The sequence below is a fragment of the Pseudorasbora parva genome, chromosome 12, assembly GCF_024679245.1.
Source record: "Pseudorasbora parva isolate DD20220531a chromosome 12, ASM2467924v1, whole genome shotgun sequence".
Lineage (NCBI taxonomy): Eukaryota > Metazoa > Chordata > Actinopteri > Cypriniformes > Gobionidae > Pseudorasbora > Pseudorasbora parva.
Genome location: NC_090183.1, coordinates 10,481,225 through 10,499,564, shown reverse-complemented (window position 1 = coordinate 10,499,564; position 18,340 = coordinate 10,481,225). Strand labels below are relative to the sequence as shown.

General features: G+C 37.0%; 2 protein-coding genes and 1 long non-coding RNA gene across 3 annotated transcripts in view; 1 reads left to right on the top strand and 2 right to left on the bottom strand.

Annotated features, from left to right (window-relative positions):
- usp40 (ubiquitin specific peptidase 40) overlaps positions 1-8,911 on the bottom strand; it is a 19,924-nt gene extending 11,013 nt beyond the window's left edge. Inside the window, exons 1-9 of the mRNA XM_067459054.1 lie at positions 8,197-8,911; positions 5,539-5,606; positions 5,325-5,438; positions 4,260-4,424; positions 3,019-3,165; positions 1,795-1,938; positions 1,543-1,671; positions 1,346-1,474; positions 987-1,094 (exon numbers count right to left, since the gene is read on the bottom strand). Coding sequence (XP_067315155.1) covers positions 987-1,094; positions 1,346-1,474; positions 1,543-1,671; positions 1,795-1,938; positions 3,019-3,165; positions 4,260-4,424; positions 5,325-5,438; positions 5,539-5,606; positions 8,197-8,386 — 1,194 coding nt within the window. The 5' untranslated portion in view covers positions 8,387-8,911. The remainder of the gene's footprint in view (positions 1-986; positions 1,095-1,345; positions 1,475-1,542; positions 1,672-1,794; positions 1,939-3,018; positions 3,166-4,259; positions 4,425-5,324; positions 5,439-5,538; positions 5,607-8,196) is intronic.
- Positions 8,555-18,340, top strand: part of LOC137093967 (uncharacterized) — a 14,923-nt gene continuing 5,137 nt past the window's right edge. The window contains exons 1-3 of the long non-coding RNA XR_010908579.1: positions 8,555-8,687; positions 9,529-9,568; positions 10,547-10,621. This is a non-coding gene — a long non-coding RNA (uncharacterized lncRNA). The remainder of the gene's footprint in view (positions 8,688-9,528; positions 9,569-10,546; positions 10,622-18,340) is intronic.
- Positions 10,027-18,340, bottom strand: part of tspeara (thrombospondin-type laminin G domain and EAR repeats a) — a 22,806-nt gene continuing 14,492 nt past the window's right edge. Inside the window, exons 9-12 of the mRNA XM_067459055.1 lie at positions 14,605-14,837; positions 11,172-11,350; positions 10,942-11,043; positions 10,027-10,696 (exon numbers count right to left, since the gene is read on the bottom strand). Of these exons, the coding sequence (XP_067315156.1) occupies positions 10,543-10,696; positions 10,942-11,043; positions 11,172-11,350; positions 14,605-14,837 (668 nt within the window). The 3' untranslated portion in view covers positions 10,027-10,542. The remainder of the gene's footprint in view (positions 10,697-10,941; positions 11,044-11,171; positions 11,351-14,604; positions 14,838-18,340) is intronic.

Below are 18,340 nucleotides of genomic sequence, written 5' to 3'. Positions count from 1 at the left end.
CTTTCAAATCTCAATATAGATAAAAAATGATCAATTTAACCTTAAAGAATCAACTAAAGGTATACCTCTTCCATGAGCAAATTAATCCATAACCATAAATAAAGGCACCGCTTAATACCATTTAAATCTACTTTCCTGCAGTTATTCTAGCATTTGAACTAAAAAAGTGAAATGATAAATTGCTAAAATTGTTGGCCATTATGATAATGCAATAATAACACACTACTGTTAACAATAAATCAGTAAAAAATATATAAAATTAAGAAATCTTATGCTGCATCAAAAGTATAGTAAAGTATTTTTGGGAAATATAATAACAAATAAAAAAATGAACTTTCTTCCGTTTTAATATATTTTAAAATGTAATTTACATCAGGGGAAAAAAAGAATTTTAGGAGCAATTACAAAGATTTTCAGTGTCACATGATCCTTCAGAAATCATTCTAATATGCAAATATGGTGCTCAAGAGACTTTTATTATTATCAATGTTCAAAACAGATGTGCTGCTTAAAATTTCTGTGCAAACCGTGGCACTTTTTTCAGGATTTGAGGAATAGAAAAACAGAATAAAATAACAGATTTTATTTGAATTTCATATTATTTTAATTATTTTGTAACATCACAAATGTCATTACTGTCACTTTTGATCAATTTAATGCATTCTTGTCAAATAATTTTTAAATATAAAAATCAGTTAGCCTATTCTTTATTTTAAGGTGTCATTGTTACAGTGTAAATATAAACTTAAGTTCTGAGTAATATTAATTAACTAAATGTACTTACTATATGGTTAGGATTATTAGGGTTTAATTTAGGGTTAGTCCCATGTAATTATGCATAATTTACAGTTATTACTATAGTAACTACATGCAATACATGTAACAAGGACACTGTAAATTAAAGTGTTACCAAAAAATATTACAGCTCCCAAATGTTGGTGTATTAGTGTCTCTATAGTGTGAAGTGTATACTTTGGAACCCTAACCTTGCTGATGGTGCCATACTGTTTTTTATATTTTTTGCTCCATGGCGTGCCAGTTTTATTCATCAGCTTTTGGCCCAGCTGGTCTACAAGCACACATTTTGACTCCTCCTGAGAAAAAAAAAAACAAGTGAAAATTAGTATGTGAAATATTGATAACAATAGTTGAGTCTTTCAATACATATCCATAATTCTGTTTCTTCTATTGTGAAGTGAGTTGTGAAGAGAATGAAAATTATTTTCTAGATTCAAAAGAGGGAATTGTATTATTGTATACACTAAACAACTGCCATAAATTAAAAAGGTGCTAACAATATTTCAAAAACCTACTAGCTGTAGAGCTGTATGGTATAATAGCATACCTGAGCCAGAATGCCAGTAAGAACTGAGAGTGGGTCCTCAGTCTCTACACAATTCTCACTCTCCATCTTTCTTTCCCCAACCTTGGCCTCTTGTCTCTGGGTCTTGGCCTTTATTTTTACCTCTTCCTCCTGGGGGAGATTGGACTGGTTAATATTAAAGCATACATACAGACTACAATAAAAAACAAAAGACTGACCGGTGCCTCCCAGTGGCCAAGCTGATCAATATCTTTGATGTAGACATGATAATGCCCACCATAACAGCCTCCTTTATGTATGATGACAGAGAAGAGCTCATACGAATACTCGGAGTCCGGCCAATTGTTCTGTCAGAAACACAGCACATGTTCATCCTATGCTTTAAAGTTGTGGTCATTAAAGTTATCCATCTAACGTTAATTGGCTGGAGAGTTTGGAATATGTATTTATGTGCGTTTCAGCTCTGGTACCTGCTCACAAAAAGCTCTGAGGTTGAATTCAAGAGGAAAAGTGTAGCTACCGGTCTCTTTGTAGCGCTCACACTTGGCAAAGTCAAAGTTGAACCTCAACAAAGAAATGGTCAGGAATGGTGGAAGTTTTCTCAGTTTAGCAGACTGTGAAAAAAAATACAAAATTAATCAGGTTTATAAATTAATATAAAAGACCCATCTGAATATATATATCTAGAATAATGGCTTAGTGCCATTTCACACTTTAAAGGGATAGTTCACCCAAAAAGTTCAATTCTGTCATCATTTACTCACCCTCATGTTGTTCCAAACCTGTGTGAATTTCTTTGTTCTGCTGAACACATGAAAATTTTTTGAAGAATGCCTAAACCAAACAGATGGGTCAGTATTCTTCTCCATACTATAAAAGTCATTGGGGCCCATCAACGGAGTTTGGTTACCAACATTATTTAAAATATCTTCTTTTAAGAAGTAAAAGTAGAAGAAAAAAATTCATACAGAATTGGAACAACTCAGGGATGAGTAAATGACGACAATTTTCATTTTTGGGTGAACTACCCCTTTAAAAAGGGACATCATAACATAAATCAAATTTCTTGGTCTACTGAACTATATCTTCAAAATTTTGCCCAAAAAAAAACATTAGTTGCCACAAAAATATAAAGCGACAAAACTGGTTTTAACTCCGATAATAATAAGAAATGCTTCTTGAGCACCAAATCAACATATTATAAAGACTTCTGAAGGATCATCTGACTGGAGTAATGAGGCTGAAAATTCAGCTTTTCCATCCCATATATTTTAAAACACTAAAATAGAGGTAACACTTCATTTATTAACATTAGTTAAATCAATGTGTTACTCTCAACACCTACTTAAGGTTAAAGATTTAAGATTAAAGGTTGTAGCCGTTACCATTAGTTAATGAACTATAAACCAACATGAACATTTTTATTAAGTAATATTAACTAAGGTTAATAAATGCTGTTAAAATGTTGCTCATTATTAGTTCATGTAAGACAATGCATTAATGCATTAATTAATGTTTACAAATGAATTGAGACTTTACTGTAAGTGTTACCAAAAAAATAATATTTCACAATATTACTGTTTTACCTTTTTTAATCAAATAAATGCGGTGTTGGTGAGCATCAGAAACAACCTTAAACTTCTGAATGGTAGTGTACCTCAGGGAAAATGACTAAATTAACAGTATTGACTGACCTTAGCGGCCCTAACCAGCCGTTCACATCTGCTGCAGCGGTAGAGATTATTACCCTCAAACATCTCCTCCTCCACAAACATGTTCCACAGCGCCTCCTCTAATCCGCTCACACCACGCACTGACACGGTCAGGTCCAGAAAGTCCTCCTGAGAGACCAGAAAGGGAGAGACATTTTTTTGTATTTATTGCTCAAAATCACAGTAAAAGTGTGAAATAATATTACTACTCAAAATAACTGTTTCTATATAAATATTAAATTGTAATTAAAATGTGTCACATGATACTTTGGAAATCATTCTAATATGCAGATTTGTTCTTTTAGATTAGCACTTCTGAGAGTACTTCGACTCGCACAGTAAAAAGTCACGCCTGAAAATAGGGGGGAGGGGGAGATGCGAGGAACGATTTTTCAGGTGTGACTTTTTACTTCGCCGAGTCGAAATACTCTCAGAAGTGCTATTCCACCATACATCATAGTTCCATTTTAACCTGCTAAGAAAAGCGCCACGTTTTATTTTGTGTCACCATACAAGGTGGTTCAACTATTAGTGTAACTGTATTTAAATAGAGAAAACGTGGAGGTGTTTGGTTGCTTCTAACTTGATCTCGGTTTGATACCATAGTGAATGAACTGGGCTTAGTGGGCTAAGCTAAATGCTATCAGAATGTCACCGCGCGTAACCGCGATTAAGTGCATGCACTGAGAGGAGAGAGGTATGTATAGACTCGTCTTAGTTAAGGGAATGAAAAAGCAGTGGAGTCTCCCTTTAAACTAGTTTTAATTTTTGTAGTGAGTAATTTTTGCAGCATTAAATGTTTCTTATAAGCTCAAGTAACAGAAATGGTAGCGCTTATTAGTCATTATTACTTATCAAATTGTGTCATGGTTTACTGCAACACCTGCCCTAAAATGTAGTACAGTCACCTTATGTTGTTGACACTGTGAGACTGCATGATTTGTATATGATGCATAGTGGGCCACGGGTAATGTATTTTATTGGACAAGCTGCGGGGCATTTGAAATTCATCCCCAGGCCATAATTGGCCCAAACCAGACTCTGGACACCCCTGCTGTTGGTCAATTTAATGTGTCCTTGCTTAATTATTGACACCAATTATTGTTAACAGCAGTACATCATAAATAATAATTATACACAGCTTTTTATGCTGCTTATATTTAAAGCGGTTGACTGCTGTAACCAAAATTAGGTAGAGACTAGTGTACATGCTCCATTCTGACCTGTCTCTCACTAATATTGCCACACTCCTTGCAGGTGATCTGGTTGACAAGTGTCCCATGGTATAGCCGGTGTATGAGACTGCTGCCGGAAGTGCCCACTAAAGAGCTCTCCAGAGCACTGAACAGGATCCGGTTCAGCTCCTGCACATCCTGCTGACCCATTTCCTAAAGACAAAATAAAACCATAAGACAAAAGATTTTAACAAACTCCCTGATCATTTCAGTTTAGCTTTAACCATTCTTTAACTAGAAAACTCTTTAAATGGAAACTGTAGCCATGGTTTGTTTTATGATTCTCTCACAATGTAATGCTTCACAAAAAGGCTGTAAAGGCCTATTTACAACAAGGAAGGGACGGCGACAACAGTTAAGATAGTTTTAAAAATGCATCTGAATGCAAAAGAATAGCAGAGTCCACACTACAATAATAAAGGCACAGACAAACAATATCAAAGTAATCACTTTTAAGGGGTTAGTTCACCCAAAAATGAAAATTATTTCATTAATTACTCTCCCTCATGTCATTGGACACCTGTAACACCTTCGTTCATCTTATGATTTTCTTTTTTGGGTGAACTATCCCTTTAAAGAGCTCGAGCATTTAAAGCAGAAAAAAAATAACTGCAGCGCATGCTTATGATAAACAACGATATTGTGTTGGTGTGGATGCTATTTCGTTCCCTGGTCAAAAACAGGATGGAAACATCCATGAAAAATGTAATTGCAGCAAACATTTATTTAAAAATGTTACACGTCTGCTTTCATTTTTTAAAATCCCCATAAATTGCAAGAATTAGGGTGATCCTTTAAGGATCTGGGCTGCAACACAAAGATCATGGGGTTAATTATGAAATAAGCAAGGTCATGAAAATGAACGGTTGCTGATTTTGCCTTGAGCAAGATAATGTAACTACACAATTTAGATGTTATTAAAACATGACCCTTGTGACCCTGGGGTATCACTTGACCCCAGATTACTACAAAGGGTCTGCTTTTGCAATCAGTCACTGTTACATGAAAAGTACCTGCTAAATGCAAAGTAAGTAAAGATCAAAGCTTTTGTACCTCATTGTTTGTCCAGCCAAAACTGTCCGTCAGTTCTGTCGTGGAGGCTGTTTGCTCATCCACCAGCAACAGATGAGAAAACAGCCTCTGTAGCTCCAGAGGAATCACCCGGACCTGAGATCACACAGAACAGGAACCATCTATCCATCTGGTCCTCTGAAACACGTACAGTATAATGCCTTCCAATCATCTGCTCACACACTTTTATACACACCTTTGCCTCTGGTACGGCTTTGTCAGCCAGACACCCTAATTCATCCGGTCCGAGATGGAACAGCTCCTCTGTAAGAGATCATTTTATTTTAGAACACATCATAAAAAATTATATCACCCCAAAATACTGTCACTCTCACGCGGTTCAAAACCTGTATGGCTTTTTACACAGAACACATTTACATATCTCGGCCATTCAATCTATAAAAAGTGAATAGGGACAATAACATGTCATAAAATTACAGAAAAAGTACTATGAAAGAAAATGGTTTATATGACTCTTGCACTAGGTCTTCTGAATTCATATAATATCTTTGTTGGCCAAAATGTAAGTCTTTATTCACTGAAAATCTTAAATCTCAGTCCTTACAAACTACTAGAGTATCAATTGTAATCTGATTCGTGGACAAATATTTGGCCACGTCCCAAATGGCACACTTCATGTGAACTTGTGGTGTTGTGTACTTACAATGGCTGCCGCGTGCCCGTTAAGTACACACGGCTGTCAGGTGTCCCATTTGTCCTTTTAGGTTTCAGAAGGATGGTGACGAGCACCCCCTTTGTGGCCGATATGCGCCTTCGATGCACACTTTTGCCAAACCTGTGAGCTCGGCAGAAGACTTCTACATGACAGTTAAAACGGCAATACCTCACGCAACAGCCTGTATTGACCTTGTCCCAAATGGAACCCTCATGATCTTCCTCCGAGTTCACCCTTTCATGACTTAATGTCGTTTTGACTGTTGGGTAGAAGTATACTGCAGAGCTCGTGGGCTTGACAAAAGTAGCAATACAGGAGCCACTTGTGAGCACACTTCTGAAACCTAAAATTACAAATTGGACACTAAAGTCTTGTGGACTTAAAGGACACATACACACAACGGACATTATAAGTCCATAAGACCGCAAGTGCATGATGGGTGCCATTTGAGACAGGACCTATCCGAAGCAGTATTCGAGGCTACCGTTAAGCGTATCCCATCATGCACCATGTTCAGGAACTCACAAGCCTCGAAATTACGAGATGTCGACGAAAACATTGCACTGTAAGTTTTAATTAATTAGATATTACATATAATTTGGTAGTAAAACATTAAGGCATGTTCACAGACAGGGTTTAGATTAAGCCAGGATTAGGCCTTAGGTTCAGTTAGCATATCTGAGTCACTTTTATAAGCGTGCCTTAAAAAAACATTACTGGTCTGCATCTTCAAAACAACAATATGTAGTTTTTCAACGCTCAAAACAAAGACGTAGCTTGATGACTTGATGATTTCTGTTTTGTTTTATTTATTTATTTATTTTTTTGGCAAGTATAAATTTTATTTCTCATGTTTGTTTATATATTGTAGCTTAACATCAGCCTGCCCAGGGACTACGGGTGAAAATTAGCTCTTGAGCTAAAACCTGGTACTATGCATCTCTCCCTTTGAGGTTAATGTTTATTGTACGCTGTCCCTGTTTCTTAAATAAATAAATAAATGACACCGAGGATGAGCGTGGAATCTTGGGAGTTGTAGTCTTCAACTCTACAGCCGTTGGAAATTAATCAGGGCGGGACATGGGCAGAAATCATGTTCATGGATGAAATTGCTAATGAGAGAAGCGTGAAACAAGGCTCGAGAGCAGCGGGACATTTATAATGCCATAGTTGCCGCTTCCGCTTTTTCTAGTCAACCGTATGTGGCAACACTAGATACATTTGACCATGTTAAAAATGATGTACTTACTTTACTCTGTGTTCGTTCAGTGGCTACTATGATACACTTGTTTCACACTGCAGTGAGCTAGATCAATATTAGTCATGGAAAAACTATGGCAAATCAAGAAAACAAGATTCAAACAATAAGACTGAACGTGTTGAGCTATATAACAATAATTAGTAATAATTATTGAGCTACAGCTATAAATGTATCCAAACAGTCGTTCCCTTGTCTAATAAAACATAATATATTTAAGCGTCTCTAGTGTTTCCATGGTTTCTACTAAAGAAATGGATGTTAATGTGGGTATGATGTCATTAATAGGCGACACAATGACACAGGCCGCGTCCTGGTAAAAAAGACGGCGTAATTCTCTGCAGAGCATCACGGATAATACAATTACACAAGTCAACAAAATATATAATGCTGTTCTAGTGGTTTTTTGGATATTTTAATCCATAAATCTTACATATTGTGCCTTTAAGACAAAACAATGGTTTGACTAGTTTCTTTCAGTTAAAACAGCTCAAACACACATTGTAGTATAACACTATGTTTCAGCCTAGTTTTGTTTTGTCTCAAGATGCACACCAATAATGTTTTTTTCTAAGACATGTTCATAAAAGATACTTAAATGCCCTAATTGTCCTATAATGATAAACCCTGCCTATGAAACAAGGACATTTAAGTGTGTCCCATCATCGGTTAATCAAAAGTTGTACACAAACTTGCGGTCTTCCCATCTACTAGAACACTTTGGCCAAAAACAAGAAATACATCATACAAGTAGAAAAGTGGTCAAGCGCAAAGACTGCAAATGTGGGAATTTGGGTGGTCATCGCTAGTTATACAGAATAGAGAATTCTCTTCAGAAGGAAGTAAGAAAACTTGCTTACTAACTTACTCCTCTAAACAGTAATGAAAACTCAAACGTCTTTTTCAACCTTCCACCTTACCCCTAAACTCTGGTGTGAAGAGTAGAGTCTGTAACAGGGAGTTAAGGTAACAGGTGCCACCCTGATTCTTGATCCCGCAGAGTTTGACTTTCCCTCTGGGTGGAGGAGGCTCGGACTCTCTGCCCTTTACACCTGTGCCAGGTGTAGAGGAGAAACCATCTCCGTCCTCCTCAAACAGATCTCCAAACATGATCGCAGCTGCCTTGTAACGCTTAGTCTCAGTAAACCTCCTGCTCTTTAAAGAACCGAGTTTCGATTACTGTGAAAGGAAAGTGTTTCACCTATTGCTATCTCATCTTGGTCTTCCCCAGCTCCCGATTAACGATCAATGGGCTCACCCTGGAATAAGATGACTTCACAGGACTAAACATCGCTTTTATAAACCAACTGAGGACCCAAATGCTCGTTTTACCCTGTTAAATTCCTCTGGATGAATCACAGCTGTCGTGAGTAAATCTCAGTCCTCAAAACGGAACATGGAAATCTAAGAGGTGACTGCATTGCTTCCATATTTCACCATTGAGATTTAAAAGAACATTTATATCTCGTTGACAGTCGCTGTATTAGTTTCGAGTTATTAGACTATTAATAATTTAAGCGCCACTCTTTCGTTCGAATCTAATACTTTCTTAGTAGTAATATTGGGGGAAAATGAAATCTGAGTAGAAAACATTAACGCTTTTAGGGCGCCGCCATGTTTGCTTGATGACAGGTCTAGCGATGCATTGTGGTACTTGTAGTTCTCCACTGTAACGGCCCTCCTTTGTGCGAGGAATCTGTTTCAACTTTGAACTACATCCGGCTGTTCCTTGGCTTGATGGGTTCTGTAGTATTATATATAATAATTCTATGTTGTTGTCAATGACCATAATGCCCTCAGGCTCATAGTTACAATGTAGCCTAAATGTCAATTAAAGGGAAAGTTCACCCCAAAATGAAAAGTCTGTCATTTAAGCTACTCACCATCAAGTTGTTCCAAACCTGTATGGATTTCTTTCTTCTGTTCAACACAAAAGAAGATATTTTGAAGAATGTCTATTAACTTACTAAACAGTTGATGGGCCCCATTGACTTCCATAGTTTTTTCCCCCATTTTTATGCAAGTCAATGGTGTCATTTATCTGTTTTAGTTCACCCATTTTCATCAAGATGTTCTTCATACAGATTTGGATGAATAACAAGAGGGTGAATAAATTACTCCATATGTGTTAGTCAAAAAAATATAAATTATTATTATTATAAAGGGAAAGTTTGTTCATATTATGGAAGTCAATGGGGTCAATCATCTGTTTGGTTACCCATATTCTTCTAAATGTCTTATTTTGTTCTCAGCAGAAGAAATTCATACAAGTTTGGATGGAATAACATGAGGGTGAGTAAATGAGTTTTTTGGGTGAACTAGCCCTTTAATATGCCTAAATACATTTTGCTTCAAGGTGTGTTTGGTTTCATATATGCACTTTCCATATATATCAGTCATCTAACAATAATCCCAAACACTTAAATTAAGTATGAAGACCCTCTTCATCAGCTGACCATAATGTTAGTTTCTTAATGCCAACCTTGTGCTTATTTGTAAACATCATGTTCATAGAAACTGAAGCTGCAACAGTATTTTCTTCCCGTGTGGCATAGATCTATATGTGAATTGGCTTCTGGAACAAGTAAAAATGTACTTTATAGAATTCTATCAGCAATACAGTCATATATAGATTGGTGGTTGTTATATACAAACATATTAATGTAATATACATAATTGCATTAATACTAATACAAATCATCATGTGAAATTGTGAAACATGAATATACAGTTTATTGATTAGTAAAAACAATTTATTGTAGTGCACAAGAGGTAAAACATAAAAACAAGAGGTAAAATACAAATATTATACATATAAATAATATTTATTACATTATGTTACATTATTGATGACACTTTCCACAAATGAGTGTACCATATTAATGGAAAGTACTGTGTTTTGCAAATAAAAGTTACACAGAGTCTAAATCTTCTGCACACTCATTTCACTTTCTGAATTTGAGGGATGTCCAATGTGCACAAATGTTAATTTCTTGAAACAAAATAGTCTTTGCTGAACCACAATATAATTGAAACCATTTTAAAATAAAGTGATTTTTTTAGAACACAATTGAGATTCCCCACTGAGTTTTCCCCTTGCATCTTGACAGTCTTTTTATGCAAATGAGGTAGTTTCAGAAAGTCTCAAACTCCAGATTCCAGCTTGATTGACTTCTCTGACATTAAAATGTTTCCCATGAAAGCGTCAGTTGTCACAGAGGTCAAGAGTGGAATTGAAAACTAAAGCTGAACAACCGTTTGTGCCCTCAGTGGATCCTCAGCTTGAAGATTTTGGAAAGAGGTGTTTTGGCACTGGAGTACATCAAGTATGAACCCTCTGCTGAGGTAAAGAACTCCCAGTCACTGCATCCTATAGTAGGCAGCCGATGGACGGGGACAAAACCCTCATATCCCTGCCATCTGTCAGGCAAAAATGAGAAATCTGAAAAATCTTTATTTATTGCAATAGTCTTTATACACTTTAAAAAAATAAAGGTTCTAATATATATATATATATATATATATAGAAAGAGGAAAGATATTTAAAACAGTACTAGTATCTCTTAACACTTGCACAACTACCCACAATGCCAATGTCTGAAGTACTGCAGCATGCCTAAATTGAGTTATGGCACATGTATGGTGTTGACGTTTTAAATCATTACCTGTATATAACACTGTTCAAAGAGTAAGATGATCCATCATAAGAGTTGGCTACAACTAAAAAGTGCTCATCTCCAAGCGAAAAGAATTCCCAGTCCACCGCACTGCCATACAAGAGGAAATGAAGTCAAAAGATGAGAATTATGATCGATTATGAATATTTATTTATATATATATATATATATATATATATATATATATATATATATATATATATATATACAGGCTTTACCTGTATGTTACAATGTCTTGGAACTTGAGGAACATCTTGGTTGTCATATCAAGTTCATAAATAGTTGAGTTGATGGTGTAGAGGCTTGGTCCTCTCTCACACAGCATATGTCCATTGGCAACAGCAAGGAAGACTCTGTTTCCGATCTGAAACATTTCCCAGTCTGTAGCCCCAAATGTCTAGAAAAACAAAAGATATACATTGCAAAACAAAGACTGGTTTGACAATGATGTCCTAAAAACGCTGTATTATGCACGCAAGCCAGTAGATGGCGAAGTCACTTTGTAAAGAAAAACACGCCTATAGATGAACGCATAATAAGCACATGACATTACCGTTTTATCAAATTTGTGTTTTTGTAGTTTACATGGAGACAGTAACAATATCATTTTCGCAAAACTTGTCATCGTCAAATCTAAATGCTTGTGATGATAAATGATAAATTTATTACACGGCTCTGTGAAATACATGATTCTGATTGGTCAATCATGCATTCCAGCGGTATATTATTTCCCGATAACAACCGCTCATTCGGGTAATACAAGTTATCTTGACCGGTACTACTTCTATGCTTAACGCTGGCGCCATCTTGTGGCTGTTAAATACTTAAACAGCCATGGCTACAATGGCAGACTTCAAGGCAGGTTTCCTTTATAAAGTTTTAAATATGGATATTTTTCTTACACAAATTCATCGATTCGAATCAGAAGGCTCTATTAACCCATCAGAGTCGTGTGGAGCACGTTATTTGACGGACAGCTGCATTTTTTATGGACTTCAAAAACAGCTACAACTACTGCTGTGATTAACATAAGCCTGGACTTTTTAAATATAACTCCAATTGTATTTGTCTGAAAGAAGAATGTCATATACAACACCTATAATGACTTTAGGGTGAGTAAATCATAGGTTTGGTTTCATTTTTGGGTGAACTAACCCTTTCAGCATTAATTTTCAACATTTAGCAGCAATAGATAAAGGCGTAAAGCAGTTTGGAACTGATTTTCTTTGCGGAAGCTTTGCTTAAGAGCTAATAAAATATTTAATCTCAAGACAATATTTTGTCTAATTTATTTGAGACTAGTAGCCGTGTAATAAGCGGGATAATGTACACCCAGCCGGTTGTTATCGCAGAATAAACCCCTTCAGGATGATGCAAGACCCCTCCGCTTCTCGTCAGGGTCCTGATCACTCTGTCTGGGTTTATTCTGCAATAACAACCGGCTGGGTGTACATTATCTCTTACATGTAGTCTGTCGCGTAGTTTCAGAGTAAAGCCAAAGCACAGCACTGTGTTCATTTTCAGTGTCGATTCACAGTAAATGCTGATCTGACGCAACATGCGCCTACCCTCTTCCCAAATTCGTAATGTGAATCGTTTATTAAACTGTTGTCAACAAAGATAAGCCTTAAAGGAATAGTTCACCCAAAAATGAAAATTCTATCACATTTACTCTTTAAATGTCATTAATTACTCACTCTCATGTCATTCTAAACCTGTAAGTATTAAATTAATCTTCGGAACACAAATAAAGATATTTTTGATGAAATCTGAGAGCTTTCTGTATTCTCCATTGACGGCCTATGCAACTACCACCTTGATCATAATAATTGAGCAGTTTAGTCCAAATTTTATGGACTAAAAAATGTCAAATAAAAACGTCAAACCATTTTGTCTTTTATCTAAAAAAAGTAAACATTTTTATATGATAAAAATGGTTCTGGCAAGCCAAGTGAACATGCTTGAGCAGAGCTTACATTTACCATGTTAAATGTGTCTTAAGGGTTTTGGTCATTAATTATTTTTTTATTAAAATTTTGGGGGAACTATGAACTATCCCTTTAAAACCACAAAGGGAGACCCCCAGTGGGTTTCCGCTAAAATAAAAGCTGAATGTTTTGACGTTTAAAAGCAAAGAAATTAAGACATCCATAAATGTTAGTATTGTAATTTTACTGTTATTCTGTAAAATAAATTTTTAAATTTTAAATATTGTTATTAATGATAATAATAACAACAGTTCTGTTAATACTTTTATGTATATTATTATTAATATGATTCTAAATTAGTTTTTATTTTATTTCACATTTGCATTAGTGTATTATTGCAATAGTAAGATATTTATTTATGAATTTAATTAAATAAAACATATTTTCAAATGATACACTCTTTCTGATATCGAGTGGATGTTAAACCTCCAAAACTAATATAGATGCAGTCATATTTCCATAAACTGTTGCAAACACTTAACTATACTTTATAATTAAAACCATTATAGCATCTGCCCCATTTTTAAGAAACACGGTCATGCTGAATTGACAATGACTGCATCTATAACGTCACCAGGTCCATATCACATATACGACTTAGATTTTATTAGATGGTAAGATCACAAGAATTTAATTATAGTGATACATCATCTAAACGCTTGATATTAACAAAAAAACTCTTCTTGTCCTTTATTCCCCTGTAAAACACATCTGCACACAGGGAAATTCCCATCTGAAACGGCTGACAACATCACAAGCAGTGAATCTGCCTCGTTAAGTCTGTTGACATGTACATTGGATTAGTGATTTAGAGCAAATTCACCGGTGATTTAAAATGTTTAACACTTTTATAGTTTCGTATGAAAGCAGCCATTACTATTTTTCTATTCATATTGCAAGTATTTGGTCTAAGATTGCTAAGCTTTCAGAGCTGCAATTTTTCATAAAAAAGAAAGTGGATGGCGATTTATATTATCAAGCTCCTATTGGACTACTTTTATTAATTTTAAAGCTTGGTAGATTTTATATTTTTGAAGAGTAGCTTCAGCATTGTGCATAAGTAAATAACAAAATTGTTGAGTTAGCTGTTCCTTTAAGTGATATTTATGAGAAATCACTTTACCAATTCCTATGAACAGACTTTTTTGGTTTGCAAAAAGATTAATGTATTTTTCCTTTAAACAAAAAAGCATTATGTGTTTATTAAAATAAATTGCAGTGATGAAAAGTTTGTGACAACAAGCAATAAATCTCTTCCGTACCACTTCGGTCTTTTACGGTGGTTAAAGCTTTAGTTCACCCTATACTTAAACAAGCCGAGCAATACTACTGATGCCCCAAGGTGATTCAGTGAGAACAGGTGTCGTGTAAATGTAAAATAACATGCTGCAGCTGGGAAACACCTACACGAGTCCTTCATTCATCTTTTTTCATCTGTGTCATGATTTTCCACTTCATTTACCCATAATATATGTCTAAATGTGTTACTCAGAATAGAAATGTACCTCATTCACATCAGTGTTTCCATTCAAAGTAAACCTAGAACCTAAACGTCTAGATCATCATCAAGTTTCAGAACGATACGATTTGTTTTAAGCAAGTTCCGGGGCCTCGCATCCATCACAGGCATTTTGAAATGATGTTATGTGCTTCCTAAACTCACCCTTATAGTCTGAAAGAGTTGAAAGGCTCCACCAAGCCAGATATAGATTGATGAATCCGTTTGGGTGGAGATGCCATCAAATGCATTGGCCACTGCTAGGAAGTGGTAGGGCCCTACGGTGAAGAACTCCCAGTCATAAGCGCCTGATGTCGAGATGGTCTGGTTCACCTCAAACGTCTTGGTGCCTGGGTTCCACTTATAAACAACACTGTTAATGTTGTGATTCCCATTCTCTAATAGGGATGACAGGAACATAATATAAGGATTTAAAATAATAAGTGCAACTATTCTCACAGTTGACACCGATTTTAAGAGCAGTAACAATTAATCTACTGATCAGAATCTACTGATCTACTGGTCGGAACCTAACCTACTGATCAGAATCTACTGATCTTCTGGTCAGAATCTGCTCATCTACTGGTCGGAACCTAACCTTCTGGTCAGAATCTACTGATCTTCTGGTCAGAATCTACTGATCTACTGGTCGGAACCTAACCTACTGGTCAGAATCTACTGATCTTCTGGTCAGAATCTACTGATCTACTGGTCGGAACCTAACCTACTGGTCAGAATCTACTGATCTACTGGTCAGAATCTACTGGTCATAATCTACAAATCTACTGGTCAGAATCTACTGATCTACTGGTCAGAATCTACTAGTCAGAATCTACTGGTCAGAATCTACTGATCTACTGGTCAGAATCTACTGGTCAGAATCTACTGATCTACTGGTCAGAATCTACTGGTCAGAATCCACTGATCTACTGGTCAGAATCCACTGGTCTACTGGTCAGAATCTACTGGTCTGAATCTACTGATCTACTGGTCAGAATCTACTGGTCAGAATCTACTGATCTACTGGTCAGAATCTACTGGTCAGAATCCACTGATCTACTGGTCAGAATCTACTGGTCAGCATCTACTGGTCAGAATCTACTGATCTACTGGTCAGAATCTACTGATCTACTGGTCAGAATCCACTGATCTACTGGTCAGAATCTACTGGTCAGAATCCACTGATCTACTGGTCAGAATCTACTGATCTACTGGTCAGCATCTACTGGTCAGAATCTCCTGATCTACTGGTCAGAATCTAGTGATCTACTGGTCAGAATCTACTGATCTACTGGTCAGAATCTACTGGTCAGAATCTACTGATCTACTGGTCAGAATCTACTGGTCAGAATCCACTGATCTACTGGTCAGAATCCACTGGTCTACTGGTCAGAATCTACTGGTCAGAATCTACTGATCTACTGGTCAGAATCTACTGGTCAGAATCTACTGATCTACTGGTCAGAATCTACTGGTCAGAATCCACTGATCTACTGGTCAGAATCTACTGGTCTACTGGTCAGAATCTACTGGTCTGAATCTACTGATCTACTGGTCAGAATCTACTGGTCAGAATCTACTGATCTACTGGTCAGAATCTACTGGTCAGAATCCACTGATCTACTGGTCAGAATCTACTGGTCAGCATCTACTGGTCAGAATCTACTGATCTACTGGTCAGAATCTACTGATCTACTGGTCAGAATCTACTGGTCAGAATCCACTGATCTACTGGTCAGAATCTACTGGTCAGCATCTACTGGTCAGAATCTACTGATCTACTGGTCAGAATCTACTGATCTACTGGTCAGAATCCACTGATCTACTGGTCAGAATCTACTGGTCAGAATCCACTGATCTACTGGTCAGAATCTAGTGATCTACTGGTCAGAATCTACTGATCTACTGGTCAGCATCTACTGGTCAGAATCTAGTGATCTACTGGTCAGAATCTACTGATCTACTGGTCAGAATCTACTGGTCAGAATCTACTGATCTACTGGTCAGAATCTACTGGTCAGAATCCACTGATCTACTGGTCAGAATCCACTGGTCTACTGGTCAGAATCTACTGGTCAGAATCTACTGATCTACTGGTCAGAATCTACTGGTCAGAATCTACTGATCTACTGGTCAGAATCTACTGGTCAGAATCCACTGATCTACTGGTCAGAATCTACTGGTCAGCATCTACTGGTCAGAATCTACTGATCTACTGGTCAGAATCTACTGATCTACTGGTCAGAATCCACTGATCTACTGGTCAGAATCTACTGGTCAGAATCCACTGATCTACTGGTCAGAATCTACTGGTCAGCATCTACTGGTCAGAATTTACTGATCTACTGGTCAGAATCTACTGGTCAGAATCCACTGGTCAGAATCTACTGATCTACTGGTCAGAATCTACTGGTCAGAATCCACTGATCTACTGGTCAGAATCTACTGGTCAGCATCTACTGGTCAGAATTTACTGATCTACTGGTCAGAATCTACTGGTCAGAATCCACTGGTCAGAATCTACTGATCTACTGGTCAGAATCTACTGGTCAGAATCTACTGATCTACTGGTCAGAATCTACTGGTCAGAATCCACTGATCTACTGGTCAGAATCTACTGGTCTGAATCCACTGATCTACTGGTCTGAATCCACTGATCTACTGGTCAGAATCTACTGGTCAGAATCTACTGATCTACTGGTCTGAATCCACTGATCTACTGGTCAGAATCTACTGATCAGAATCTACTGATCTACTGGTCAGAATCTACTGATATACTGGTCAGAATCTACTGGTCAAAATCTACTGATCTACTGGTCAGAATCCACTGATCTACTGGTCAGAATCTAGTGATCTACTGGTCAGAATCTACTGATCTACTGGTCAGCATCTACTGGTCAGAATCTAGTGATCTACTGGTCAGAATCTACTGATCTACTGGTCAGAATCTACTGGTCAGAATCTACTGATCTACTGGTCAGAATCTACTGGTCAGAATCCACTGATCTACTGGTCAGAATCCACTGGTCTACTGGTCAGAATCTACTGGTCAGAATCTACTGATCTACTGGTCAGAATCTACTGGTCAGAATCTACTGATCTACTGGTCAGAATCTACTGGTCAGAATCCACTGATCTACTGGTCAGAATCTACTGGTCAGCATCTACTGGTCAGAATCTACTGATCTACTGGTCAGAATCTACTGATCTACTGGTCAGAATCCACTGATCTACTGGTCAGAATCTACTGGTCAGAATCCACTGATCTACTGGTCAGAATCTACTGGTCAGCATCTACTGGTCAGAATTTACTGATCTACTGGTCAGAATCTACTGGTCAGAATCCACTGGTCAGAATCTACTGATCTACTGGTCAGAATCTACTGGTCAGAATCCACTGATCTACTGGTCAGAATCTACTGGTCAGCATCTACTGGTCAGAATTTACTGATCTACTGGTCAGAATCTACTGGTCAGAATCCACTGGTCAGAATCTACTGATCTACTGGTCAGAATCTACTGGTCAGAATCTACTGATCTACTGGTCAGAATCTACTGGTCAGAATCCACTGATCTACTGGTCAGAATCTACTGGTCTGAATCCACTGATCTACTGGTCTGAATCCACTGATCTACTGGTCAGAATCTACTGGTCAGAATCTACTGATCTACTGGTCTGAATCCACTGATCTACTGGTCAGAATCTACTGATCAGAATCTACTGATCTACTGGTCAGAATCTACTGATATACTGGTCAGAATCTACTGGTCAAAATCTACTGATCTACTGGTCAGAATCTACTGATCTACTGGTCAGAATCTACTGATCTACTGGTCAGAATCTACTGATCAGAATCTACTGATCTACTGATCAGAATCTACTGATCTACTGGTCAGAATC